Here is a 27,193-nt window from a genome sequence, read left to right as displayed (position 1 = left end):
GAACACAAGGCTATTTCCCATCCATTCCCAGGTGTAAGGTGGTTTACATTTGGTTCAACCACTGTTGAAGATAGAAGAGTCTCTCAACAAAGCAGAGCATACTAATCTCAATCACTTCTGTACAGGACATCACATGGGATTGAAAAGTTACACGCATCGAATCGGCTTTAGTGATAGAGCAGTATGTGGACTGTGTGAAACGCAAGTGGAGGATATGGATAAGATTTCAAAGGAAAACTGGGAGAACTGACAATGACACACTCCATCGCTGTTAAAATCAGTAATTGATGCTTTTTGCTGGTTGGAGGGAAACTCAACTGAGAAGTTAACCACAACAATAACAACAACAACAATAATAATAATAATAGTAAAACTAAACAGAAATATCAATCCCATTAGCATGAACAACAACTAATTATATCATTAATAGTAGTAGTTAGTACATTGATAGACGGGGATCTCTTTGGAATCAAACCCAGTCTTTGCAACAGCAATACCGGGTGCCTCTAACCATTAGGCCACCGTATTTGTTAATAACAACAGTGACAGCCACAACAACTAACATTAAATAATCAGTAGTAGCAGTAAATTTGCTGCTATTTATTAATTAATATTACCATCACATTGATTATGATCAAATAATTAATTGTTTATTTATTTGTTCATTCCTGGACTTATCAATAACACTTCTTACTAGATGCAGCAGCAAAGTTTTTATTACTTCATTGAAGAGTTTAGATATACGTGTATAAAAATAAAGATTAAAATGTCGACATTATTCATTAACGCATACATAATGGAGACAAGCAAACATACAACCATACATACAAACAAACAGACAAATGAACAAAAAATATGGACATTTGAAAGTTTACAAAGTTTACATATTATGAATGAAATTCACAAACATACGCATAAACATACGCACATACATACATACATACATTCATCACCAAACAAACAAATGTGAAAATATACAAACCAACAAACGGACCAGCAACAAAACAAACATACAAATGAATAAGGATATACGAATGAATGAACAACAGAAAAACAAATGATCAAGGCCTTGAGTATGGTGTTGATTTCTGATGGTGATGAGCAGGGTGGTGATGATGTTTTTTGATGGATGGTGATGATGACGACGACGATGGGGCCAACATCGGTGATGATGATGATGACATGCTGTTGGTGAACTGGTTGAAGAACAACGATCCGAGAGAGGCCACCTTCTCGCTGCACAGCATCAAGCTCTCAAGGTCGATGCCAGCTGGAAAGGTCGGCATAGCAAAGGTCGAGGATGTGTTCGATGTCGACGACGGCTGATGATGTTGCTGTGGCCTGGATTGCTGCTGCTGCTGTTTCTTTGAAGCATTTTGCATTTGACGATTTGAAAGAAGTTGTTGTTGTTGGTTTTGTTGTTGTTGCTTGGAGATGGAAGATTTTTGTTGGTGTGATTGTTGCTGTTGAAAGTGGTTTTGATTATGGTACCTTTGTTGAGTTTGTTTGTCTGCAGCACTTTGTTGTTGTTTGTGTTGTTGCAGTTGTTGGTTGGATGGCTTGTTATTAGAGGAGGTAGTCGTCAGAACATTCTTGTCCCAGGCTGCATTTGAAGCCAGTGAGCTTGAGGACGACTGCGATGATGGACCCCCCTTTGACGTGGAGCCACTGAAGACACTTGAGACCATAGGTACTGCACTGGCAAGACTGTTGTTGATTGCTTCAATTTGTTGCCTTGCAGCCTCCAGTTCGAGAACCAGAGCTTTCTCCACTTCCTTTTCTTGCTGTTTGGCTCTGGAGAATGCAGAGTTCATCCGGTCCTCTTGCTGTTTCGCACATGCTCGTTTACGATCAGCTCTGTAACAATTTTCACAGATGGTTCCCGAAACTTTAGTGGAATTTGATGCTGACGGTTTTTCATACCATTTTGGTGTGAAGTCAGTGGCACATTTGCAACAGATGGGAATGTCTTTGGAGGAAGTAACTGTCGAAGATGAAGCAGTTGTTGTTGTTGTTGTTATCGCCAACAATTCTGCTGTTGTTTCTGCTGATTTGTCGATTTCCATGCTAACTGATTCAAAAGGTTTGTTGAAATTTATCTGGGTGGATGCAGTCGACAGCAAATTATCAACAACCTGTTCAAGACCAAGCAAAACGGCAAACTCGTTTGTGCCAGAGTTTGGTATAAGTGTCAGATCGAATGGGTTGGCTTTTAAGGCAGGAAGTTGAAGGAGGGACCTCTCTAGTTGCTTGCGAACTGCAAGTTTTGCTGTCGACAGCTTCTGAGCAGCTGTCTGCTCTACTAGGATGGCAGCAGCTTGCTGTTGCTGTTGAAGCAGTTTGCGTTGTTGTTCCTGCAGTTGTGATAAGTGGTGTTGTGCGGGTATGGAGGATGATGAAGAATTTGAATAACCTGAGAGCTGTTGATTTGGTGTGTACGATTTTATTGATGTGGCTGCTGTGGTCGAGTTGATTGCATTGTTGTGAGATCTTTGCTGGTTGTTTTGTTGTTGGTAGGCAGTGTTTGATTTCTGTTGTTGTAGAGCAGTATTGGCATTCTTCTTACTGGTTGTACCATTAGGTAGCTTCACGTTGTTTGAGAGTTGGTACTGCTGCTGCTGATTACTTTGTTGTTTTTGTCTGCTGCTATTTGTGTGGCTACTTGCTGTATCTATCACAGAAACTTTGCCATTTACAACAGCAGATTTAATGTTGCTGTTGTTTTGAAGCTGGCTACTCTGAATACTTTTCAAGAGGAGCAGTTTCGTCTCTTCGATCTTCAGCTCCTCCTGCAACTTTTTTACAGTTCTTTCAAATTCCTCGACATCGTTGAAGGTTAACGGTGGTGCTTCTTCTCCGGCTGGCGGAGAGCATTCAGAACTGTTCTGATGGTGGTGGTACACATCATTGATATAAATTGAATTGCTAGTGTTGTTGTGTTGTAGTGAAAAACTTTTAGGTGTAGCAGAGTTGTAGCTGTTGCTGGCGGAGCGAGTTGATTGGCTGCTGAGATCAACTGGTGCATCGTCGTCATCGTCATCTTCAGTCAGGTCCACTGAATCATATTCCATAGGGATCGGTGGGGCCATCAAGCTGAAGTGGGAAGAAATATTTAATCGTTTAATGATTCATTCCATAAATAAATATTTTAATCATATTTTTCAATTACTCAAAACTTTGAATGAAGATAAATAAGTGATGAGTAAAAAAGCCTAACAGACAAAAATTGTCTAATTAATTATTTTTGTTTAGTTTTTGCAAATTCAAGTTTATAAATTGAGAGTTGCTGGAGGAAAATGCCCCCGCATACCTAAGCAACCCCTCAGCCTTACAGTAAAAAATATTGTAAAAAAAAAACTCAGTACAGTACAACAGAATCCATTGATGTGAAAGAAATTTCTACATTTTATGGTGATTTTGTGTCAACAAATTTCAATGCCACCAAATAATTATTTGTCTTGCTACTGGATATTGCATCAACAACATTTTTAGGATGAGTCAGATTGGTGAAAAAGTACTAAAATGATGATTTACAAAACAAAATAGCTGTTGATATGGCATAAGTTGACATTCCGAACTGCAATGTTAAAATTTGTTTACATTTATGATTGTTTACATCACTATCTCTAATAGAGAGTTACAAAAGCGCCTCCCACTAATATGCAGAAAGTTGATTGAGATAAAAATAAAAGAATTTTAAAAACGTTTATATCGTATTCAAATATGTTAACATAGTAATATATTGGTTAAAATAACAATATATATATATATTAAAATTTATTAAAATCAATTTATTGAAATAGTTCTCGTGGTTGTTTTAATAAGGTTACATTGAAAGGTATGCCGACATCGTTGAGTAATATCATCTGCCTCCGACGCGACATCTCCATCATCGTAACAACATGAAACATATAGAACGAACAATTTTATTATACTTCATTTTATCATTTCTTCTATTTTCAATTAATTTTCAATATTATTTTTTCACGACAACCTAACTTAACCCTGCCCCTAACCCTGACACATATACACACATCAACTTGGTAAATAAGTATGAAACCACGCTTCCTGTTGTTTACATAGAATAATATTGAAAACTTTAAATTTGGCTCCGCCCGTCATTAATATTCATGACCAACCAATGCGCTTCATTTTATTGTAATTTTATTGTAAATTATTTAACAAATATATTATCTTATATTTTAAAATGTTTATTAATAATTTAGATGCCAAATAAAATAAGGTCATATATATAAATTAAATATAAATTAAATATATTAAAATAAAATATAAAAAAAATTTAAATTAAATTTAAATGTAATAGTTAAGCTGTGTAATCTTTTACATGAGCTTTAATACAAATTGTTTTTTCCATTGTTTATAAAAAATTTAATTTCTTTAAGAATGATGATGCGAATTGTTTTAAATTCAAACAGATGACGTATTTCTGGTCTATGTACGACGTTAGCCAGGCTACGGTTGCGTCGATTTTAGATTTGGACGTCGGGCATTACATTACCTGACTGGTTCAATTTACATCGAAATCTATGCATTGACTGGGCTCGTGATAACCCTGCACGAATAGGAATGCATACAAATGGAGTGGAGAATTTGTGGCGATGCGCCAAACAAAAATTTAAAAGAATGAATGGTACGTGTGATGCTCAAGTACAATCATACCTAGATGAATTTATGTGGATGCGCACCATAGGAGAAAGAAAAAAGCGGTTCCAAAAAACCCTGGAACTTATACGACATTATTATGCAGTTTAAAATTTTGAAACTTTTTGGTATTTTTTTATTAACTAACGATAATTATTAGACAATACTTCTGTTTTGTTATTTATATGAAAATATAATGTCCAAATTAAATTACAAATAGTTCTCATGTTTATAACATATTTTAAAAATAATAAATAAATAATTATATTAGAATTTTATTAAAAATTACAAATATAAATAAATGAAACGATTCGGTTAAAAAAATCACAAATTGAAAAAAAATAAAACGCTTCGGCTGGTCATGAATATTAATGACAGGCGGAGCCAAATTTAAAGTTTTCAATATTATTCTATGTAAACAACAGGAAGCGTGGTTTCATACTTATTTATCATCAACTTTACACACATATACATTATACACATTATTTTACTAAATTATACGTGCAAATTATAATATATGTACAGATAACGTGTAATATACGTACAAATTATAATAAAATAAAACATATAACAATAATATTATAATAAAAACATATTAAAGGCAAAAGCGCATGCATCTATTTTAATCTCAGTGCACTTTTTGAATTTCAGTAGGAGGAGCTTATTTTATTTTCTATTAGAGATAGTGAATGTAAACAGAGGTTGTAGTCGTTGATATTAATTACTAAACTACTAATTAAAATTAATAAATTAGTAAATCAAAGTCATAGAGATAAGATAAACATTACATACCTGCAACTTCTGCCATTAGTCTTTAAGTTGAGGGCCATATTTTCTAATTAATTATCAGCTGATTAGTGATTTTTGTCTGTTCTATTTGAATCAATAAATAATGAAAAAGAGATTTAGATTTTGGACAATAAAATTAATTAAAACACAATATTAAATAAGCTGAACAAATACAAAATAATTAAATTTTAATTCAAAATTCAATTTAGTAATTAAAAATGATCACTTATTTGTCAATTTACTCCAAAGTAAGATAAATATAAAAAAAACAAGACCGAACATTAAAAAAAACATTTGAAAAACCCCTAACAAATAAAAAACGTAATAAAAACTTACTAGAAACAGGACAATAATAAGGTGGTTCCTAACTCTAAATTCCCTAATCGATCAATTTCCGTCACAAAAACAAACGAAAGACGACGGAGATGACGGCGACGTGACAATCAAATTAACTGATCACTAATCCTCCCCCAACAAATTTCCGACGCGATTTGAAATCTGGACGACCACTCTAAAAACTTAAAAATTTTAATTTCGGAATTTCAAACTTCTCAAGAATTCCGTAACGTAATAATAACATTAACAATTTTAAAATAATCCACTAATTAATTAAATAACTGACGAGAAATATTGAGTAGAAAGGCGATTTAGTTAGAGAGAAAGACTGATCCACGATGATTTACCGGATTCCATATTAGGCGGCCATGACGATTAGGTGGCTTGTTGGTTGTCTTCCTGTCATGTCACGTTAAATAAATAAAATAAAAGAACGAAGGGCCAACAAACCCCCCCTACCGGCTTACAAAACCATCAAAATCTACCACAAATTCAACTTTTTTACAATCAAAACTCAACTTTTTAAATTATTTAATCGATATTCTGTGATAATTATTTAAATTTTAAGCGAAAATTATTACACACTCTGAGAGAATTTTTGACGTTGCGTTCGTTCACGCACGCACAGCATAGAACATTATAAACACAGTCTTATCCAATATATGAAATAAATGTATACTATTAATATAGTCTATATATGTATAAATAAATAAATATATATATATATATATATATAATTTATATAAAATAATTATTTTATTTATTTTTTTATTTGTTATTATGTTATAAATTTGCATTTCTATATTTACATGTATATAGGTAAGTAAGTATATAAAAAACCAACAAAGTGTGTGTACTGCACACGTTCTATGTATGTGCACGTGACCCTTAAATATCTTTGTATTCTGTATTGTTTTTCTATGTTGAAGTATCTATGTATGTTTGCGTGTGTGTTTGTGTGTGTGTATGTGTACGGCGTGTGCGTGTGTGTATTTGTGCGTGTGTGTTTGTTTGTGTTGTGATTCGTCATAAATGATTCCTATATTTTTGTATCCCTTTTTACACCATATGTCGAAAATAATAAAATTATTAAAAAATTTTAAATTTATGTCATTTTAATTTTTGTGTAAATATTGATAATTTCTGTGAACAACAACTAAAATAATAATAATATTAATAATAATAACATCATTAATGTAAATAATAATAGTTTTATTTAATATTACAGAACGAATTTTTTTATTGAAAATTTTTCCATCAGTTAGCGCCCAAGTACTTATTTAACTTCATTTTCATTGAATTCTTTCCGTTCCTACATTTTTACTGATTGAAGGCCATTTATCTTGACGTTATATATTATATGTTATATATATATATATATATATATATATATATATATATATATATATATATTATATTACGAATATATTAAATATGTGTGTGTGTGTGTGCGTGTGCTAATGTATATGTATATATATATATAGACATGTATATATATATATATATATATATATATATATATAGACATGTATATATATATATATACAAACATATATTTATATATATATACAAACATATATATATATATATATATATATATATATATATACATATATATATATATATTTATTTATTTATTTATATAATTATATACCTATACATTTGTATACGTTATAGCCAGAGGTGTAAGCAAAGGGGTGACATTTGGGGCTGAAGCCCTCTACATTGGAATTATTTGCTGGGGTTAAGATGAAATGGAAATGAAATATCTATATAAGTATAACAAATTTGGACTGAAAACTATTTTAGCCACCTTCAAAACAATAAAATGACGTGAAATTACCATTTTATTAATAGCAATATTTTGTAAAAATTGTATTGTAAAAAAAAAATCATCAAACTTTTTTAACAAATTTAAACCCTCCTACAGCAAAGTTCCGACTACACCACTGATTATAACTATCTAAGTACGAGTTCCTGGTTAAAAACAATAACCATAAAAACTATCATTTGATACCCGACTCGCTAATTAATCTTGGTTTCAGGATTATTGATGTATGTATGCATGGATGTATGAACTCGTGTAGGGATAGGTAGATGGGTAGGTAAGTATATATAACATTTTTAAATACCAAGCACTTGTTTATATAGTAAACTTAAATGAATAAACAAATAAATAAATGTAAATTCATTATACATTCTTTTTTCAATTTGTTCATTTTTTTTAATTTACGATATTAGCCTCCATTAATTATACATAAAATTTATAGATGAATTCATTGTTAGGAATTGAACTATAAATTGGTATTAGCCTGGCAAAATTTGTTTGCCTCATTATATAATCAGACTCACCTTCGACCTTGTCATCCGCTGCTTGTTAACCTTTCTCCATTTGAAACATAACGAATGTGTGAAATTGAAATTTCATAATTGTGGTGTGACCAAACACTTCCTACATGCGTGCATATACATTTAATTTACATTCAACCATTAATAATAAATTGTATGACGCTTCGTGTTTTTTTTACTATTCTTCAAAAAAATTTGCTAAGGCTTGACTTGTAATTTTTGATATGGTTGGCGGATATTATTTTCATGTCGATTTTTTCCGTTGTATTTTCACTGGCTTAAAACATTTTCTTTTATTATCGTCAAATTTTTGGATTATAATACGATTAGATAACAATTAATAGATTATGGTTAGTCATTGAGTCACAATAATTTATGTTTTGTTAAGTTATGTTGCGTTACTTACGTTACGGTATGTTATGTTGTTATGTTAATTGACATGCGTTTAAATGCGGTTGGAATGTGACCCAAAACTATCAGATTACAAACTTTTATTTGTTTCTCAGAGAGCTTTTCATAATATTTAGTGCGCTCAAATGTAAGTTATTTTATACCAAAGAGTTATTAAATGACGATCTCTGAGTTTTATCTATATTTTACTTTTTTTCTACCGGCCCAGTCAACGGCTTATTCTAACAAATGGCTGAGAAGATAAAGAATAGAATTAGAAAAATAATGAAACCGCTATGTCTTGTTTCCTACTGATATTGCCCTATCGTATTCTTCTCATTATAATATTTAGCGTGAGCAAGAACAGCAATAACGTAACACATGCACTCATCGATTGTGATTAGAACGGAGATATCATAGTGGTTCATGTTCAGGTTATAGAAAGAATAAAATGATGCGAGCGCTTCTTGGTCAACTTCCAATCGGAATAGATTCAATTTCAATTCCTGTGTTCTCATCAAGGCCGAAATTTTGTGCGGGCAAGATGTAGTATGTGAGTCCTTCGAGCAGCGCGAAAAAAGAAGTATAATACAATATACAATAATCTCTGAGAATTAAAAGTTTATTTCTAAATAAGATTTAAGGCATGCCAAATATAAATGTTAAAAACTAAAAATCTGAAAATATACTTATAATATTTAACTTTACTTCTATCTGTAACCATATCATTTTTAATAATGCAACTTTCTCACTACTACAGTAACTACTATTAGCAAAGTCAGTTAGTTTGTTATCTGGCGTTACGGATAAATCAGCGATAACCTTAACAAATTTTTTAGTTAATAAAACATTTCTCATTTAGTTGAATTTGTTGACAACTAGCTGACAAACTAAAAGTTGGCTAGTTGAAGTGAACTCTTAAATAAGCTCTTACTTTCATCTACGGAGATTAAAAAAACTTTTGCCTTTTCTTGATGATCCAACCCTTCTCATTCTTGTTACTTCGTTAGTCTTATCTAGGATTGATTATTGTAACTCGCTCTAATATGGTCTTCCTGATTCTCTATTCTATCCTTTAAATGAAGCTTTTAATTCTGCTGCTTGTCTGGTTGCCCATGCTCCTTTCTTTTCTCATATATCTCCATATCTTGTTCTCTTGCACTGGCTACCTATAAAATGTAGAATAATTTTTAAAATTTGCACGTTCATGTATAAGTCTTAATCTAAATTATTTCCTGAGTATTTATCAGATATATTAATTGAACCTCAACACCCCGGTTTACGATCGTCTTCTTTTCGCTTTTTCTTAACTCGTGTTAAACACTCTTTTGCCAAATATGTTTTTGCTTTTGCTGGTCCTTTTCTCTGGAACTCTCTACCTACTTCTCTGACTACTTTTCCATCACTTGCGAAGTTCAAAGCTGATCTCAAAACCCATCTGTTTTCAAAATTCATTGAGGAGCGCTGTTGAACATCGCGGAAATAGTGCTTTATAAGCTAATTGATTGATTGATTGATTGATTGATTGATTGATTGATTGATTGATTGATTGATTGATTGATTGATTGATTGATTGATTGATTGATTGATTGATTGATTGATTGATTGATTGATTGATTGATTGATTGATTGATTGATTGATTGATTGATTGATTGATTGATTGATTGATTGATTGATTGATTGATTGATTGATTGATTGATTGATTGATTGATTGATTGATTGATTGATTGATTGATTGATTGATTGATTGATTGATTGATTGATTGATTGATTGATTGATTGATTGATTGATTGATTGATTGATTGATTGATTGATTGATTGATTGATTGATTGATTGATTGATTGATTGATTGATTGATTGATTGATTGATTGATTGATTGATTGATTGATTGATTGATTGATTGATTGATTGATTGAAATATGGCACAGTCACACGTAGGTGAGCTGTTGTTGGTGTGAAGCACACAATTACGCCGCGTTTTTTAAACAAACTGAGTTGAGATCTACATATCGAACAACAATTCAATTCTTTCAAAACTTTCTGTAACATAATCAAATAAGTTAATTAATTTGTTAATGTTTTTTAATTTACTTTGTTTCGTAATAACAAAAAAATGAAAACAAACAATATCAACAAACTTTGGCAAATCTTTGTTTCTTTTCGGTGCAATGGATGAATTAGCAAGATCACGTAATTTGAAAATTTTAACATTGCTATTAAAAGGTTTTTGTTTAGAACGAGGTAAAAATAAATGTTTGCAACTTAAATTAGGCGTTATGTTTTAATTATATTGGTTCTTCTCTACTCTTCTCTTTCTTGTTACTTCTTTAGTCTTATCTAGGATTGATTAAATTATTGTAATTCGCTCTAGTATGGTCTTCCTGATTCTTTTAAGTAACGCTTTTAACTCTGCTGCTCGTCTAGTTGCTCGTGATTGTTTCTTTATTTTGGGGTTCACTGTTACGAACTAATAATCATCTAAGTTCTATTAAACTGAAAATTTAATATTGTAGCATAAAATAAAGTAAACCAGGTACGCAAAGGTAACAGGTACGCACGTGCAAATAAATAATAATATATATTTGAATATAATACAATGTAAATTAAATAAATGATTACGCTATCATCACGTTTCACCGGTTATACAAACACTTTTAACTCTGTGTCTCTTTGTTTCTGATTTACAAGTTTTCTGACGATATTTTAATATCTTTGGATATTATTGTATATGTCTATACTTTTACTAGCGTAAACGTCTCTTTGTTATATCGATATAAACACTGAACGTCAGTTTAACGGTTGATCATTGTGTTTAGTGCAGCGAAAGTGCTAATTTTTTGATAATAACCATGGAGGACCACAGAAGAAAGTGGAATGTGGATGAGTATGAACGTTTGACTCGAGAAAGAACACAAAATAAAGAGAAAGGAAGAGCAGAAAAAACTCCAGTTAAACTAGGTTAGTAAAGCTTAGAGATTATAAAGTGGACTTGGATTCAAAATTGGGAATGTCACTTGTCGTCACGAAAACAACATCTCTCTCTCAAATCGGAGGGCACTACTGCAGTGTCTGTGAGTGCAACGTCAAATACAGCATGAGCTTTTTGGACCACATCAACGGAAGGAAACATCAAAAAAATCTCGGCATGTCGATGAAACTGGAGCGATCAACTTTGGATCAAGTGAAAAAACGATTTGAAACAAACAAAAGGAAGCGCGAAGAGGAAAAGAAGCAATACTGTTTTGAGGAAAGAGTAAAAAAGTTGAAGGAAGATGAAGAAATATGGAAAGTTCATAAATAGGAACAAAGGAAAGAGAAGAAAAGAACAATAGTTGACTATGATGAAGATAAGGATGGTGATATGAGTTCTATGATGGGATTTTCCGGTCTATGATTTGACCTTTTTTTATTATGTAAATTATAACAAAACATGTTAAGTAAACAAATAAAAGTGTAATAAAAATTTTTAAAATTTTTTAAGTTATTACAAATATTGCAGGCGTAAAATGGGGGCTCTTTGTGTTGAGTTTAAATGCGAAATGTATTTAGTCGACGTTCTGTGTATGTCAAAGTTGTATAATTAAGAAGGTTAAGTTTTCGTTATCAATAAATATTATTGTTGAAGTATCTAAATATAAAATGTATAAATGTTTCTAAATAAAAATCTTTTAAATGCATTTGCTGTCCATTTTGAGACAAAAATTTTCAACTATAACAACAATTCTTTGAACTTTTGCTTAAAAAATAATTTAATTATTACTTCACAGGTTTTGTTATAATTTACATAATTTTATCAATTTATTTTGATTAAATGTACTGAATAAATATTTTAATGATTTTAATTAAAATTTATCAAAGTCGGATTATAACATTTAATGAATTATAACATCAAAATAAAAATTTAAGAACTATATTTCAATTCATATAACATCTTTAAAGTGAATGTAATAAAATGAAATAAAAAAGAAAATAAAAAATGAAATGAAGCTAAGATGTTGACAAAAAATTACTATAATCAGAAATATATTTTATTAGTAAAAACCAGAATAACAGTTAAAAGTTAGTTTATCGATTAAAAAATTGAAACAAAACGCGGCCATTCTAACGACGTTTTGTTTTTGAAATCGTTGAATTGCATTTCAAAATTTCATCAAATTGTTGAATTTGATTTAAAATTTAGTTTACTTTATTTAAATTTAATCAATTGAAATAAAACTAGTTGGATATTTTACTACCGAAGTTTACTTAAAACAACTTGAAACCCTTCCTGGTTGTAAGGTTTGTAGGACTAGTTTTTATTTTTACAATTTGAAATTTTTATCAGATCCGTCACCAATTAACATATTTCGTTTGAATTTCAACTCTAAAATTTTTTTTATTTTTGAATGAAAATCGGTTAACAACGTCAAACAGGGAGGCAGCGTGCCACAATCCTCAAGGGGAGAATGTCAGCTATTAGTTGGACCTGTCTTCTGGTATTGCTCTGCGTTCATCTCTTCTTGTGTGCTGGTTAACATTTTTATTTTAAAAATTAAATTTAAACTGTTAATAATTTTTAGTTTACGTTTAGCGTGATGGCGGTACGTGGCTTTGTAATTTGGATTGTTTCTTGTTTTTTGCTTCTGAACAAGGGTTTAATAATCAGGATCTGACAGACACAGAAACTGTTACAGCTTGCAAGGCAGCTGTACAAAATTAAACAAATAAGTAAATAAATAAATAAATAATCGGAAAAAGAAAAATGTTCAAACATGAAAATAAAATAGGGAAGAGAGGGGCTATGTGTTACAATATTCATAAATCTTGGTATAACTCTGTTGTTTTTAAAACAACTATGTTAAGATTTTATATGTACTAAACAATTTATTATTCACTTACTGAAACAGTTGAAACTGATTTATTTTCTACCACAAATGAAAAAACCAAAAAATTGCAATGTCCTCCAAATGTAACAAACAGCCCCTATGGCAGGTTTGATTGTTACACATGTACGGGTTGAATGTTACAAATGTGAAATATAACATAAAAATTTAAAAAAATTTTCATTATTAATTATTTAACATTGTCACAGTTATGGCATAAGTAATAGTCACTGTCATCTGTACAATTCTCGTGTGACCAATTCTTGCAGTTGATGCATTGTAACCAATCTTCCTCAAATATTTTACCGCAAGCTAAACATACAGTTTTTTCACTGCAATTGGAAAACGTTATTATTTTCCTTGTTTTTATTCTTTTTTTATCATTGAGATACTTGGTTTTACGTTTTGTTGCCAGTATTAATTGCTTTGAAACGGCAGGTTTTAATTAATTTTTTTTTCTTTCAAAGCATTTCTGACTGGAGTGTCTGTTAAAATTGCATTTTTCTTATGCGGGTGTCTATCTATTCTATAAATCTCTATTTACTGCTTCCATCAATACTTCTTTTAATTTTTCTTTTTTTGAATGTTTTGTTGTACCTTTTAAATTTTTTTCTCTATCTCTCTATCATTTTATATCGATTTAATCTATTGACCTTCTTCTTCTCTCTCTACATTTTTAGATAAGTTTTACTTGCTCGCTGAATCTCTCTACTCTTTTTCTATTCTTTTTTTATATCAATGGTGACTTCAACTTACACTTCATAATGTTCTTATACTTGTAGATTTAATGATATTTTGTCCTTTTTAATTTAACCCAATATTGTTCTTTTCCTACTCATACTTCTGGTAATACTATTATTTTTTTACAACTTCGTTGTTTTCTAAGCCTATTAATATTTCTGCTAGCTCTGTTCATTATTCTGATCACCTTCTTATTGAATCTGTTTTTCTTTAGATTTTTTTTCTCCTAACTCATCTATGTCTGTTTCTAAAAGATGCTGGTCTTCTCTCAATAAAGATATTTTTCTTCAATCTCTTACTGAAACTACTTTTGATATTTCCCTATTTTCTGATGTTGATGATTTTGTTTATGTCTAATATCTACATTACTTCTGTTCTCGATTACTATGCTTATGTATTAGCTAAAAAAAGTGTTAGAAAACTGAAGAAAGCTTATAGGTTGAACCCATCTAACTCTCTTTACTTTAATAACAAATCTGAATTAATTAATTATAATTATCTACTATTCTCTAAACACTCTACTTTATTTAGAAATTCTCTAATATCTGCTTCAACATCTAAAAATAGGTAGTCTGTTCTATTTAAATTTCTTCATAAGAAATCCTTTTACTCATCCTTTTCTGCTCAACAGTTTCATGACTTTTTTGTAAATAAAATTAATTCTTTACTAAACTTATTACTGATTTTTTTCTGTATTTACTTTTATAAATCTTCTAGAACTTACTAAAATTATTAATTCTATGTCATCTACAACTTATTCTCTAGATCTGCTTCCTTTTAATTTATTAAAAAATTTTTTTCATTATTTTTCAACCTTATCCAAACTACTTAGCCAACTGTTTCAAAGGTCGTTAAATACTGGTATTGTTTCAAACTCTAATGATACCTCTACATAAAAAAGGTAGTAAAAGTTTGTCAAACAATTACAGACCTAACGCACTTACTTCAACATGCTGTAAAATAATTGAATCAATATTAGCTGATCATATAAAAAATTATTTTTTAATATAACCATCTGTTCACAAATAGACGGTATGATTTTATATACAAATAAATTCGAAAAAGAAACATGTAATAATACTTAAAAATTTTAACAGCGAAAATCTTTTTAAATTTTTTAAACGATAGTTGTCAAGGCGGCAAAAACAGCGTAAAAATTGTAAGGCGCGAAATTAATTAATTTATTATCATCATTATTATTGTTATTATTATTGTTATTATTATTATAGTTCTGATGAAAGTTCTCAATACAGAGCAGTATGCCATTTGTGGCTATTTCTGGGGACCAACTGCAGGTTTAATGACTAGATTTTCGTTTCAGTTTGCTGATGATTCAGTTATAGTTCCAAATAGTTCTGAAAGTGCACAATAATTGATAGACCTAAACTATGCATGGTGCACGTGGTCGAACATGCAGATGAGAATTGACAAACGTCATTCCTTTGGTATGAGAAAGAAAAACGGAAACTATCAACAGTTTCTAGCAAAGCTAACTGTTCAAAATACGGTTTTTCCAAATGTCGCGCTTTGGGACAGTTTCATATATATATTTGGGCAAATTATATAATTATGAGTGCAACGACAAAAATGCTAGAGAGTCAATTAAAACAAACTTAACTAAACTTCTGGAGACCACCACGAATTTGAACGTCACTCCTCAGCAAAAACTACAAATTCTTAGGCGATTCATTTCAACTCAGCTGCAATTTGTATTTCGAAATTATAACATCTCATTAACACGGGTCTTGACAAACTTTGACGGCTTAATTGTGGAAAACGTTAGACAATGGCTGACTACGCCAATCAGTGGTTGTGTGTCCGAAGTGCTCTCCCTGCCGGACAGGTACTGTGGTCACAATATCATCTTATTGAAGGACACGTTGGAAAAGACAAAAGTCAAAATCAGAAATGAAACTGTTTGTTTGTGGTGCGAAGCATTAACTAATTTCGAAAAAGTTGATAGGATGCTGACGGAGTCAGGTTCGGTGAAACAGTCACTCAAATTGCTGGAAGAGACAAGAATTGCATCCAGCCTTGACCATTTGTTAAATTTCCAATGCCAAGGTTTGTTAATTAAAGCAATAAATGAGCACATTTCTTCACTACAAACGTCGCGTTGGTCAAAGATCGTCGAAGGATTACCAGGGTTGCTCTATAAGTTTGCTAGAAAATATATAATAAAATAGCTTCCCACTAATGCAAACTTATTTAAATGAGGTGAATCAACAACATTTCTATGTCCACTATGCAGTTATCGCCAAATAAATTAACATGTTGTTTCGAACTGTGATTTTACAACGGCTCTCGCAAGGTACACGGACAGGCATAACAAACTGATGTCAACTGTTTAAAGATTTGTGCACCCTCAGACTGTTGCATGTTTGCCGATCTTAGTGCAAAAAATGTATGTCCAATGTCACAGTTATTCGACAAGTTGCGGCCGGACATTGCCATTCTCCAAAAAAAATAACAAAATTGAAATTTTAGAGCTTACAATTTGCCACGAAACCAACCTAGCTTCATCACGTGAATACAAACGCCAGAAATATAAAAACTTGAAATTAAACTTAAATTCAGTCTATAATAACTGTTCGTTAATTATTAATTCATTTGAAATATCATCAGGGGTTTTTATAACAATTCTAATCTAACTTTGTTTGAATTATTATGGCCGAAAAACTGATTAACGCGATAATTCACTTGTCATATAGCATATATTGTGACAGAAACACTACTTAACCGATTTTATATATATTTTTTACTCTCAAGCACCTGTTGATCAAAAAGCATGAGAGGATCGTACATTATATTTTACATCTAATTTAATTACCTCTGATATATAATTAATAATTTTCGATTGATTTCATTTGGATTTTATCTTTTCGATCAATAAAAGAATTTTCCCATTATTATTATAGTTTTTATTATTATTACAATTATTATTTTTGTTGTTGTTGTTGTTGATAGTGTTGTTGTTAGTATCATTACAGTTATTATCATCATTGTTAGATTACTGGTTGTTCCAATTAACATCATTGTTCATTCTTTGGGTTGAAAGTGTTGTGATTCGTTGTTGGATGTTTATCAGATTCGTTGAAAATGGCTTCTGCAATTCTTGGGTTGTAGTGCTGTTGTTTGTTGTATAAATTTTTTGTGTTGTTATCCAGAAAGTTTCTAGTTATTTGGTGGAATTTAACGAATTGTTTTCATTGTATATATATATATATATATATATATATCTATATATATATCTATATATATATCTATATATATATCTATATATATATCTATATATATATCTATATATATATATATTTTGTTTGAACCAAAGATAAGAACTGACATTGTTTTTCCAATTATAATTTTAAATAATTGTACAGTTAAAAGAGTTCATTCTGTTAAGTTTTTGGGTATTAATATTTTATCCAACTTATCTTGGTTATCTCACATAAAGCTTGTTTCATGTAAATTATCAAAAAATTTAGGTTTAATTTATCGCTTAAGATTTAAATTTTCGAGGTTCACTATGTTAACTTTATATAACTCTCCCATTTTACCTTATTTAACTTACTGCATTTCTATTTGGGTTTCAGCTCCTAAATGTAATCTTCATTTATTGACATTAGCTCAGAACTTTTTTATTCGTATTTATTTTAATTTACGTAAAATTGATCATATTACTTCATATTTTCATTTAGCTAATATTTGTAGTATTAATCAGTTATATATTGGCCGTCTTCTACTTCTTTTCTTTAAAATATATAAATTAAATTTCTGTCAATCGCTCTATAATTAACTTGCTGTTTTTAAGAATACAAGACGTGAAATCTTACGTCATAATCCTGATTTCTACTTCTTTAAGCCTAGATCTAATTTTTTTCTTAACTCAGCATTATCTTCATCAATGCGTCTTTGGGATTCCTTACCGGATAATGCTAAGGCATCTCCTTCGTTGGGTCTTTTTAAAGCATCATGTTTAAAACTCATATTGTCTAACCATTTTACGACATGCTAATTTCAATTTTTGTTTATTAAATTCTCCTTTGTTGATTTCCGTTTTATTTTGTTTATTCTTTAAAAAATTTTGAACTTCACTATGTAATGTCTTTTGATTTCTATGTACAGTTTTTAGTTAATGTGGTCTACACATACATTGATCTCTGGTGCTTTTGCCGAATAAAATTCTGTTCAAATTTAATACACACACACACACACACACACACACACACACACACACACACACACATATATATATATATATATATATATATATATATATATATATGTATATAAACGACCACACGACCCATGTCATGGGGATTAATGATTTACTTTCGAAGTGATTATAAATATAAAAAGATAAATCTACCCTTATATTCCAAGTTAGAAGCTGTGGCCATCAGATTGAAGAATGGGACTGAAGTATTCTTTGATGAGTTGATTTCTATGTTGGAGTTTATTACGATGTCAGAGACTCATGTTGTACTTATGGGCGCTTTTAACATCCATTGAAAAAGGGGATAGTCCCATTACTCAACGACTACATGAAATACTTGATATGTTCCAGCTGGTGAATTATGTTAATCAACAAACGCATGTGTGTTGGAGGTACGTTAGATCTAGTGATTTGTTTACATGATTTTCCAATTCTTGATATGAAGATTGATCTGTGTTCAGTGTAATCAGATCACAGCTATGTAAGTGGGAGAGTGGCGTTGACTCAAGTTTGCCCAAGGTTGGTGAAAGCTTATATCAGATCGTGGAAAGACCTGAATGAAAGATGTTTTGTTGAAGCACTAACAAATCTTCATGTGGCAAATAGATGCCAAACTGATGATGCAAACTGATGATGTTGATCAGGAACTTGCTCTGTTGAGTAGTGAAATAAAACAAATTTCTGACGATCTGGTGCCTATGCTGGTGATTTATCGTAAACAGACAAATGCTGCACTTTCATTTGATAGTGAGTGTAGAGGTGAGAGGCGATTCTGTAGGGAGATAAAAAGAATCTATAAGAACTGTCCGAAAATTGGGCCTCAAAGTAACTGGGCGCTTTCATTGAAGACTAAAAATAAATTTTTTTGACAAGCGTACATATTATTGGAACAATATCGTGAATAGTAACAAAAATCAAAAGAATCTTTAGCATGTTACCAATAAGATGTTAAGTAAAAGTTCGGCAAACAATTCTTTTAACAACAGGTGTTCCTCAGGGATCAGTATCATGACCAGTTTTGGTCTTGCTCTATACAGCGGATATAATTAAAACAACTTTGTATGAACTCGTTGGTCATACGTACGCAGATGATATACAAATAATTGTTACAGGTCATTCGGAGTCATTTTAGCTTGTGATTGAAAGTCTTGTCAGATATTTGATGGGTATTAAACGTTGGATGTTGAGCAATTTCTTGTGGTTAAATCGAGTAAAACCCAGATGCTACCTTTTGGTACATGGCAGCAGTTGTCGAAGCTTGATATAAACTCGGTTGAGGTGGGTGACGTTGAGATGTCATTTGTTTTTACAGCCTTAAAATTGTGCGTTTGGTTGGACAGCAGACTCTCAATGAAAGATCATTTTAATTCGCTGGTAATTGCAAGTATGATACATCTCAGGAGAATAAACAGGATTCGACATTTTTTCAACAGATCTGTCATGGAAACATTGGTACATGATTTTGTTACATCTAAATTGGATTACTGTAGCAGTTTGTACTTTAAATTACATGACAAGTCAATAGCTGCACTTCAGTCAATTAAAAAACGACCCGCAAAACTTGTCACAAAAAATTTAAAGTTTGATGATGTGACTCCAATCTTAAACGAACTACACTGGCTAAAAATTGAGAAAATAATTTTCAGAATTGCTATGTTAATGTTTCGGTCATTACATGGCTTGACACCACAGTATTTGACATGCAAGTTCATAAAAAAAACATCGGTTTTCGGTTCACACTTTAAAAGATCAGATGATATGAACCTCCTGGTTGTGCCAGCAACGAATTTACAGATTGGATAACAGAATATTGCTGTCGTTGGACCTGTGGTTTTGCACAGTTTACCGGCTTTCATGAGAAGACAAGATCTTTTTTTGGTTTGTTTAAACATCAAACAAAACAATGATGCCGTTTGCCACAATCCTCAAGTGAATAATGTCAGCAAATAGTTGCACCAGTTTCTTGGTTTTGCTCTGCGTTTATCTCTTCTTCTGTGCTGGTTAAAATTTTTATTTTGATCATTAAATTATTTTATTTAAGATTATTTTATCACCACTTTATCTCATATTATCACTATATATCCTAAGACTTTATCTTTTTTTTCTTATTTAATCACTTTAATTAAAGAAATCTTATTTGTATACATTATTTGTACACATGTAATTATCTTTTTTTAAATGTATGACACTCCTTTCACTTTTTTCTATCTACTCTTCTAATAGTTCATATGACTAAGTTTTGGGCTTGCCTAAAGTCCCAAGGTCTATCAGTTCGAAAAGTCTTTTTCAAAGCTAACATTTAGATAATTAGCATAGTTTTTTGACTAAATAATTTTTTAATCAATTTTTTTATTTAGATTTGTTTTACATTAATACAATTTTTTAAATTATGTCCAATTTCAGTTAAATGCTTTTGCTAAAAATAAATCTTTTAAATGCTTTTAAATCTATTTGCATGTATGTATGCATGTGTATATGTATACACATAATTAACAATATGCTAATGGTCTTATAATGTCAATTTCCTCTTCATAAAACACTACTTTTTCCGTAAAAACGACGATTTTTACTAATTTTTAACACAAATATTACTCACTCCGTCCCCCACTCTAGATCCGCTACTGTATACAGTTAGTGATATTGTTACAGACGTGAAGCCGATATAAGAACTAGTAGTTAGAAATTGCGTGAAGCGTTTGCAAATTAATTAGAAGGCGTAAATAATTAAAACGGTTGTAAAAAATGTCATGTTTATAAATATTTTGATTCATTCAGAAGCCACAGAAACATACATCGGCTGCTATCGAGAAGTTCTTGCAGTGAACGCTGGCATCGTTGACTCTTACGACGGCTGTAAAATGTTATGCCGGAATGAAGTTACGCCCTACATAGCTTTGCATGTTTGTACCTTCTCTAAATATCAATTTGCTTTCAGTTTTAAATATAACTTATCTCCCAATAATACTAAAATTGTTTAAGACCATTGAATGAAAACAAAAATTAAAATAAATAATGACAATATTTTCAAATTGATTTTAATTATATTTTTTTTGTATACCTTCAATCGTTATTTACGTGGTATATACTTTCAAATTCAACAGGAGTGTAGGAAAGTGATTGACTCTGAAGTGTTGAAAGAATTTTATTATTTTATTTCTAAAACCGATTTCCAAGCTCGTTGTTTTTTAAAGATATAAGTAGCGTTTCTTAATCGCCCTCTTGTTTGAAGCACGTTCAAATTAAAACTTGGAGTTGTCCACTATGTCGTATTATTTGTTGTGAAGTATTTAAGATTTGACGAAAGGGTTCTGTTCAACTTGAAATATAATTAAAAAGTTCTAACATTACAAATTTTTGAATAAAAATCACACAAGTAGCCTTAGATAGGTAATCAAAAAAGCTAATTAATTGCAACTCAATCGGGCAGCTCTTTATTGTCCAATATACTCTGTTTCTGCTATGTTGAGGGATTTGGATTACAACTTTTAACCACTCTCGCTTTCATTTTATCCCGCAAAATCAACAAGAACCTAAATTTGTTCAATTTTTATATATTTCCGGACATTAATTTTTTTTTAACTTTCAATATTTTAATTGGTCCAAACTCATTTGGACCTGTGGCAGCCCTAAACTTGAGTGCCTTCAGTGGTTGAGTAGGATATTTATAGAAAGTTTGCTGCCCATGTTTTCATTATATCATTCCATTTGTGTTGGCATCTGAAAATTATTTTCATTAATTATTAATATTTAAAACGAACTAGATTTTTAAAGTTTTTTAGTCAAATATCAAATCCTAATCTATCCTTTCTTATTTTATAAATTATTTTAATTTATATCGTTTGAAATAATTGTATTACAAAGTAATAATTTGTTAATAAAGATGTTTTTTTTCAATTTAGGAAGGAAATGAATGTTATTGCGTGGCGAGGGCTAAGTACGCTGTGAATTCTAAATTCTGCAATTTGAAATGTAAAAGTGGAGAAGATGGTTGCGGTGGAGATAAGTACTACTCACTTTTCTCCAGTCAGATTTTACCACCATTGTTTTATTTATTTAATTCTGATGTTTTATTTTGATTGCTATGTTTTCACCTTATACATATTATTATAAACGTATAAACGTATTTTATAATTATTAATTTGTTTTTTTAACATTATTATAATAATTGTTGTTGTTGTTGTTATTTATTAACATTGAACAGTTTTTTAGTCTAAAATAAAATAAATAAATTGAAAGTTTATTAACAATTATTATGAGCTTTCCGTTTTACTTCTTTGGGTGTCTTGAAGAAAAAATCTAAATAATTTAACTTGATCAAAATTTCATTTCATCATTTTTATTATTTTTGACGAGGTCACAATTTACTTCCACTAATTCATTACTTTTAACTCAGTCAAGGCAACGACAGACTACAACCACTCGCTTCTAGATATTAATATGAACGTTAAAGTGTTTGATTATTATGGAACAATAAATAGACGTACATTATATACCGATACAAGTTTAACAACTGAAAAGTGTATTTTAAAGTGCATGGAACTTCATTATGATATAGCATCAGTATTTTACAGTCCACTTTTTGTGAGTTAAACATTGTTTCACTATAGCTATTTCTTTATTAAGAACAATAAACAACTAACAAGCATAATAAATTAAATGAAATAAACATGAAAACTCAGAAGCATTCAAAAATTAATTTAAGTTGTGTAATATTTTTAATAAATGTTTAATTAAGGCTTTTCACGAATGTCATTGTGGTTACCTTCATCATGATGATGCTGACGGATACCCTTTTCACTTCAAAACGAAATGCAATGCTAAATGTCCTGGAGATGATAAACAAATTTGTGATTGCATGGCCAAGTATTCAAGTAAGTCTAATACAGTAGATTTTTTTGTTTATCAGAACCGAATATAAATAAACGGAAATTAATGGTTTGATAAATTAGTTATTATCAATTTTGTTGTTCCAATTTGTTTTTATTGTTATTATTATTTTTGTTGATGTTATTATTTTTATGATAATTTTTTTATATATTATCAACACCATCATGCACTCTTTTTGTTCTATTTATGAATCTGAATTGATTAATTATAAATATCTACTATTCTCTAAAGTCTAAACACTCTACTTTACTTAGAAATTCTATACCATCTGCTTCAACATCTAATAATAGTTGGTCTGCTCTATTTAAACTTCTTCATAAAAAATCCTCTCATCTTTTTCTGCTCAACAGTTTCATGACTTTTTTGTTAATAAAATTACTTCTTTAAGAACATCTAATTCTAATTTTTCTTCTCGCAACTTTACTAAACTTACTACTGAATCTTTTTCTGTATTCACTCCAATAAATCTTCTAGAACTTACTAAAATTATTAATTCTATGTCCTCTAGAACCTGTTCTCTTGATCTACTTCCTTCTAATTTACTTGAAGAATTTTCTTCAATATTTCATCCAATCATTCTCAAATTAGTTAATTATCTTTTTGCCAACTCCAAATTTCTTACTTCTTATAAGAATTCTATTGTTATTCCTATTCTTAAAAACTCATCTTTAGATCCTACTTCTTTATCTAATTATATACCTGTTACTAATATTTTTTTCATCTCTAAAATAATATGAAAAGTAGTTTTTAATCAATTGTCATCTAATTTAAACTCTAACTCCTTGCTACCTGTATCTCCATCTGGTTTCAGACCTGCTCAAGTGCTCACAGTACTGAAACTTCTTTACTCAAATTCCACAATGATATTCTTCTCTCTAGTGACAATAGTAATATTACTCTTCTTGCTCTTGACTTTTCCTCGGCTTTTGATACTGTTGATCAGGCTATTCTCTTGAGGCTGCTACATCTTTCTTTTAAAATTACGAATTTTTGTCTATCTTGGTTTTTTTCTTATCTCTGTAATCGTTTTTTTTCTGTTGTTTTCAATAATTCTACTTCTAAATCCTCTACTCTTACTTTCGGGGTACCGCAGGGTTGTATCCTTGGCCCTCTTCTATTTATACTCTATACCTCTGAACTACCTCGTATTATTAATAACTTTTCTTTCTCTACTCAACTATACGCTGATGATTCTTACATTTATACTTCTTTTCCTCCATCTAATCTCAATAGTGTTCTTCACAATCTATCTCTATGTCTTTCTTCAATTATCGCTTGATTTGACTCTATGTGTCTTAAACTTAATCCTTCTAAGTTTGAATTAATTGGTTTTAATAAATCTAAACACTCTATTACTATTCCTCCTATTATCTAACCTGATTCTAAAACTCTTGATGTCTCTCACAAGTTTCGTAGTCTAGGTTTTATCTTTCATTCTAGTATGTCTCTTTCTTCTCATATTAATAGTGTCACTAGAAGCTCTTACTTTCATCTACGTAGAATAAAAAAAACTTTTGCCTTTTCTTGATGATCCTACTCTTTTTCTTCTTCTTCTTGTTACTTCGTTAATCTTATCTAAGATTGATTATTGTTACTCGTTCTACTATGGTCTTCCTGATTCTATACTCTATCCTTTAAGTAATGCTTTTAACTCTGCTGCTCGTCTAGTTGCTCGTGCCCCTTTCTTTTTTCATGTATCTCCATATATTGTTCTCTTACACTGGCTACCTATAAAATATAGATTAATTTTTGAAATTTGCACGTTTATGTATAAGTCTCAATCTAAATTATTTCCTAAGTATTTATCAGATTTATTAATTGAACCTAAACGCCCTGGTTTACGATCGTCTTCTTGTTCTCGCTTCTTCTTAATTCGTGTTAAACAAGTTTGCTAAATCTGCTTTTGCTTTTTCTGGCCCTTTTCTCTGAAACTCTCTACCTACTTTTCTGACTACTTCTCCATCACTTACGAAGTTCAGAGCGGATCTCAAAACCCATCTGTTTTTAAAATTCGTTGAGAAGCGCTGTTGAACATCGCGGAAATAGCGCTTTACAAGCTAATTGATTAAATGATTTTTATATGGGTTCAGACCTGGGAAGCAAAGCCGCCCAGTGTTCTTTCCAGGATTTATTGACGAAAAAACACCGTTGGCCTTGTCGCATGAAAACGCACATTTATTCGCCTTCTCTATTTTTTCATTTCTGGACCAGTTCAAGTTTCAGGCCTTGTGCCTTCATGTCCTTTGACAACAATTCTTCCCAGGTGAACTTGGGTCTGCCACTTTTCCTTAAAACTCCTGTTCTACATTTTTTACCCAGTCCTCTTAGGCTTTCCTCTCCACATGTCCAAACCATCTCAGTCTAATGCCTGTAATTACATCCGACAACTCAACCATCCCTGACCTTTTCTTTATTACCTTTTTTGTTAGACCATTTTTCAAGGATAGTCTCATTATTTTTTTCAACATCGGCAATTCTGTTTTCTCCAGCCTTCTTACGAGGCATTTGTTTAGACTTATGTTTTGACAGTTCGACAACCAGGTCTGCCACAAGGAGTCTATGTTGGGCGACACATGATTCGCCAGGTATAACTTTGACGTTTTTAAACAGCCTTCGGTGTGGTTGCTTGACAGCGAAGAAATCATTTTGCGTCCACTTTTGTATGTTATGAGATGTTCCAACCTCTTTCTAAAATATGTGTTCAGTAAACAAAACCTGTGACTTTTATCAAACTCAAGGATGCGGTTGCCATCTTCATTCCGTTTTCCATAGCCAAAACCGCCATGTACGTTGTCAAAACCATCTGTTTTCTTTCCAACGTGGCCATTGAGATCGCCTCCAATCAGGATTGTTTCAGATTTTGGTATTGTTGAGATGGTGTCAGAGAATGCAGTCCAGAAGTCATTTTTCATCTCTTCTGATTCGCCTGTCTGTGGTGCGTTTGCAGAAAAAATAATCATTGTTTGCTTTTCTATGCGAAGCTTGATCCACATAAGACGTGAATTAATCTTTTTAATATCCAGTACTTCTTGGGCTAGCGGTTCTCTAACAAAATTTCCAACACCATTTTTGGCCGTCTTTTGACCATTCCATAATAGTTTATATTTTTCTTTGTCTGAGTTGACATAACAGACACCATTCGATTTCCATCGGATTTCCTGAAAGCAGCAGATGTCAATCCTTCTACGCTCGAGCATTTCTGCGATTTCCATGCTGCGGCCAGTCAGTGATCCAACATTAAGCGTTCCAAGTCTAAGTACCATAGAGGGGCCATTCTGAATTTTTCTGCAATATCTTTCCGCTATTGCATACTTCCCAGGGATTCTTGGCATCCCTTGACCACTTAAGGCCTGCTGGGAACTAGGGGCCGTTGTTTTTCTTTGTGATGGCATAGGAATAATTTGGGAAAAAGTTTTTACATCCGGACACCCATCCTGACGACAACCACCAGTTATAAGCGGTGGGCCTAGCTAGTCTTTCGCTCAAAAGCACGCAAGGCAGCAGTTTTATGTCATATCCAGGACGTCTCAGTTGTACTTACTGTTGAGTTAATTAGCAATGAGTAATTCACCGGTGATTTATGAGCTATTTGGCTTTTTTGATTTTAGTACCACCCCGTTCACTAACTTGAAATGACTGGTAATAGTAATCTTTGACAATGTTTTCGTTTTCTTGCGATGATGTTTTTATTCTATTAATTTCTACTGTTATTTATTGCTAACAGCCTGGCACCAAGTCGAGCAACATGCTGGAGTTTCTTATTTAAGCCACTGCAGTTCTGGGAATGAGGATTTACGTCCGTGTGAAAAATGTGCGAATGGCTGGAATGGAAGGTACTGCAATATGCCAGGTTAAAAAAAATTTTTTTTAAAAAATAGCTAACTGTTTTGCTTTTGAAATTATTCGGACTGGTGTTGTTAACGATACTCTAAAATGTTATTGAAAAAATGTGTTAA

The 27,193-nt window shown here is 31.2% G+C and overlaps 5 protein-coding genes across 5 annotated transcripts in view; 3 read left to right on the top strand and 2 right to left on the bottom strand.

The window, feature by feature from the left end:
* HELRODRAFT_178951 (hypothetical protein) overlaps nt 1-250 on the top strand; it is a gene marked incomplete at both ends in the record, with an annotated part of 682 nt that extends 432 nt beyond the window's left edge. Inside the window, one exon of the mRNA XM_009027824.1 lies at nt 71-250. Coding sequence (XP_009026072.1) covers nt 71-250 — 180 coding nt within the window. The remainder of the gene's footprint in view (nt 1-70) is intronic.
* A 457-nt stretch (nt 251-707) lies between these two features.
* On the bottom strand, nt 708-5,492 carry HELRODRAFT_193472 (hypothetical protein; the record flags this gene model as incomplete). The annotated part of the gene is made up of 3 exons (XM_009027823.1): nt 708-3,093; nt 4,000-4,068; nt 5,455-5,492. The coding sequence occupies 3 exons, from the start codon at nt 5,490-5,492 to the stop codon at nt 1,062-1,064; spliced, it is 2,139 nt and encodes a 712-aa protein (XP_009026071.1). The 3' UTR covers nt 708-1,061.
* A 5,888-nt stretch (nt 5,493-11,380) lies between these two features.
* Nucleotides 11,381-11,925, top strand: HELRODRAFT_157626 (hypothetical protein; the record flags this gene model as incomplete). Its single annotated transcript, XM_009027822.1, has 3 exons — nt 11,381-11,489; nt 11,585-11,820; nt 11,884-11,925. The coding sequence occupies 3 exons, from the start codon at nt 11,381-11,383 to the stop codon at nt 11,923-11,925; spliced, it is 387 nt and encodes a 128-aa protein (XP_009026070.1).
* A 6,517-nt stretch (nt 11,926-18,442) lies between these two features.
* Nucleotides 18,443-23,595, top strand: HELRODRAFT_178948 (hypothetical protein; the record flags this gene model as incomplete). The annotated part of the gene is made up of 8 exons (XM_009027821.1): nt 18,443-18,600; nt 18,812-18,869; nt 18,995-19,175; nt 21,126-21,250; nt 22,250-22,373; nt 22,744-22,799; nt 23,086-23,221; nt 23,492-23,595. 8 exons carry the CDS (start codon nt 18,443-18,445, stop codon nt 23,593-23,595), a joined length of 942 nt encoding a protein of 313 aa, XP_009026069.1.
* Nucleotides 23,596-26,050: 2,455 nt separating this feature from the next.
* Nucleotides 26,051-26,449, bottom strand: HELRODRAFT_152498 (hypothetical protein; the record flags this gene model as incomplete). Its single annotated transcript, XM_009027820.1, has 1 exon — nt 26,051-26,449. A coding segment is annotated over one exon (399 nt), but the record flags the coding sequence as incomplete, so codon positions are not given.
* Between the last annotated feature and the right edge of the window lie 744 nt (nt 26,450-27,193).

This window comes from Helobdella robusta, assembly GCF_000326865.2.
Source record: "Helobdella robusta unplaced genomic scaffold HELROscaffold_51, whole genome shotgun sequence".
Taxonomy (NCBI): domain Eukaryota; kingdom Metazoa; phylum Annelida; class Clitellata; order Rhynchobdellida; family Glossiphoniidae; genus Helobdella; species Helobdella robusta.
Note: the sequence above shows the minus strand (reverse complement) of the source record. Positions and strands in the feature narration are given on the sequence as shown.